This window comes from Aegilops tauschii, chromosome 4, assembly GCF_002575655.3.
Source record: "Aegilops tauschii subsp. strangulata cultivar AL8/78 chromosome 4, Aet v6.0, whole genome shotgun sequence".
Taxonomy (NCBI): Eukaryota; Viridiplantae; Streptophyta; class Magnoliopsida; order Poales; family Poaceae; genus Aegilops; species Aegilops tauschii.
This window is the reverse complement of record NC_053038.3, coordinates 506,218,334-506,221,470: the sequence shown is the minus strand read 5'-3', so window position 1 is coordinate 506,221,470 and position 3,137 is coordinate 506,218,334. Positions and strand designations below refer to the sequence as shown.

The 3,137-nt window shown below is 63.7% G+C and overlaps 1 protein-coding gene across 1 annotated transcript; it reads right to left on the bottom strand.

The window, feature by feature from the left end:
• Positions 1 to 522: 522 nt before the first annotated feature.
• On the bottom strand, positions 523 to 1,047 carry LOC141022020 (uncharacterized). Its single transcript, XM_073497896.1, has one exon. It carries the CDS (start codon positions 1,045 to 1,047, stop codon positions 523 to 525), a length of 525 nt encoding a protein of 174 aa, XP_073353997.1.
• Between the last annotated feature and the right edge of the window lie 2,090 nt (positions 1,048 to 3,137).

Here is a 3,137-nt window from a genome sequence, read left to right as displayed (position 1 = left end):
TCCTGCAGTGCTCGATCGCTGCCAGCCCCAGCAACCTGAGCTTGAGGCTCTTGCGCAGGTCGCGTTCAGCCGGTGAGAGCTGGCGCCTTTCCTGGGCTTCGTCGAGGCGCAAGATGACCTCGCAGGCCATATGGAATTGCAGCTTTGCATCGCCGAAAAGGCTCTGGCTCCAAATGCGGAGGTCCTTGGCCGTACGGGCAAGCTTGACGTGGAGGCGGGCGAACGCACATGAAGCAGCCACCGGCCGCGCCCAGGCCGCGGTCACCGTGTCCGCGAAGCGCGGCCAGAAGGGCTCGAACTTGAAGCATTTGTGACGGCGGGGTCCCGCCGCATCTGTCAGCACAAGCGGGCAGTGGTCTGAGCAGGCCGTGGAGGCGGCCATGAGCATGGCCATGGGGAAAAGGGTCTCCCATGGCGCGTTGCAGAAGAACTTGTCGATGCCCACAAGGGTTGGATTGTCGCGCTCATTGCTCTAGGTGAACTTACGGTTGCCACATTTGATCTGACGGAGACCAGCTCTATCTATGGCCGCCCTGAAGCGCCCATCAGCCTCCTATTGAGGTTTAGGTTGTTCTTCTCCCTGGCCTCGTAGATTTGATTAAAATCGCCGTTGATAATCCAAGGCTCAGAAGCAGGCGGGGCAGCGCTCGAGATCTCAGCGAGGAAAGCCTCCTTGCTGGCGTCGTCAGTTGGTCCGTAGACCGAGGTTAGCCAGAAGGAGGTGGGGCGTCTAGATATGGTGATCCTGACCGTGATTGCAAATTGGCCAACGGCGTGGGTGACGACATCTACTAGGTCTCGGTTCCATAGAATGGCAATGCCACCGCGGGTGCCGATGGCGGGCATGACCGCACATCCTTGCAGCGTTGCGCCACCAATGTCGCAGACGAGGGCTGGCGACCAAACATCTATCTTGGTCTCTTGCATGCACAGAATGGCCGCGCGATGTGCAGCAACTACTTCTCTAACAGCTTCTCTCTTCGCCGGCGAGATCAGGCCGCGTACGTTCCAGCTCATGATCGGAGGAGTGGACAGGTCGTCATTCATCTGGACACTGATGGGATCTCCGGCAACTACAATCACTAAAAACGAACAGGTACACCATCCAGCTCTCCGGGGGATGCCGTCGACCACCAATAGGCCCCAAATCATGACAGCGCCGGACTGGCCTGAGCCTACAACTATTACAGGAGGGAAGCAAACCTAACTCGAACCAGCCGAGCCCTGGCCGTCGCCGGAAACTACTACTACAGCTACAAGACGGTAGGGGGGGTCCTAACATGATTAAACCATGGCCTCCTCGGCGACTCCTTCCGGCCCGTTGAGGCCGGCAGCGATGCGCAGGGCGTCCTTGCCCAGCCTGGTGAGCTTGGCGATGACAGCGATGTCTTCGTCGGAGAGGGGCTCATCGAACCTGCGCACGAGCGCCTCCGCGGCCTTCTTCGTCATCTTTTCCTTCGGTCCAAGAAGGCCTAGTCCCTGGACCAACCGGAGTGAACCGCGCTGCGCCACCGACACCTTGCAGTTCTGGGCCACCTGACGAGCGCTCTGTCGTGGCGGGGGAACGGACGTAGCACGCATCTTGGGTGGAGCCGAGCTGCGCTTGGACTGCGGCATGCCAAGCAGAGGGGCCGGCTTGTCACAGAAGAGGCGTCGAGGAGCGGCAGAGGATTCTGCAATCTCCAGGTGCTGGACTTGCTGCGTGACCTCTCCCAGCTGGACAGCAACCGTGGCCGCAGTCGTCGGCGTCTGGCAGCTGAGGAGAGCCGAGTGGTGGCACGCTCCAGAGAGCGTGGGGCTGAAGGCGTCCGGCATCTCCGCCGCTTCCTTGCCCCTCCTCTTCTTTGCACCCTCGTCAAAGTCGAGGGGCACGACCGTCGAGGCCGCGATCATCTCATCAAGCTGGGTCGCCACGACGTCTCCCAGGGGCAGGGCGGCGGGGAGTGACTTGTCTGCCGTGGCGAAGAACTCCTCCACGTCGTCTGGGGCTAGCGCACGCGCAGCAGGGGTTGGGGTGGGCACGTGCACCTGGCTTGCCAGACGCTGCTTGCCGGCCCTCTTCTTGCTTGGGTATGCCTTGTTGGACGATCGGTCACGGCCACCATGCTGGCTGGGATTTCTGGAGCTTCCGGAGCGGCGGGGGGAGGGGAGCGGCTACGCTGGCGCACTCTGCTAGTGGCCCCGTCCGCTCCTGACGAGGCGTTGGAGCTACGCCCGCGCCCAAGCAGCGTGTCCTTCTAGGAGCGACGGCCGCCGCCCCCGCCTCCCGTCCCGTCATCGTCGCGGCGGGGGCCGCCATGAGGAAGACCGCGGCAGCCCATGTCCACCACCGGCGCGCGCTGCAGACGGCGGTGACGTTCCTCAGTCTGGCCGTCCTCCACATGCATGACCCAGGTGCCCGGGAAGGTGCGCGGCAAGTTGTCGTCGTGGTCGGAGTCGGAGGAGGGTAGGCCGCTCTGAGCTGAGTGGGAGGAGTGCGGTGAGCGGGGGGACCAGTCCTCCACCCTGTCGACGTGGATGAGCAGGTCGTAGCGTTCGGCGCCGGGCGGCAGGGCGACACGGCGATCGGGCTGCGAATGGCCCTCCATCTCCTCGACACGGCCGGCGCCCTGAGGGAGCTTCCAGTAGGTGTGTCGGGTGGGGATGAACGCCATGTCCCAGACCCACACCCAGCACGCGAAGGTTTTGGTGTGGTCGCGCTCCAGCGTGCGGCTGTCGAGGCGGTCGATGCGCACCTTGTCGCCGAACACTTCTCGGACGCCCTCCAGGGTCCAGTACTGCTGAGGCAGGTGCTCGATGACGCAGCGGACGTGGAGGTTGAAGATGCCATGGCCCGCGTGGTCGTTTTCACCCCATGGCGCGATGTTGAAGTTGACGCCGTCGACGCGCAGGGTGCCGTCGCGCACCGCGTTGTCGTGGTGGGCAGGCTGGGTGAAGATGACGAAGAAGTCCTCCGGGTTGTGCGCCGTCACCCGCAGGTGGTGCGGTGGGACGCACAGCTGCGCCTCAAAAGTGCGGCCCACCGCCATGGGCGAGGTGGTGCAGACTCCGTCGGCCGCACGCAGCGTGACGGCGTGGCGGCGGAGGAAGAAGACGCTCTGCTCGATGGCCGGGGTGGATTCGCCGACCTTGTGGCT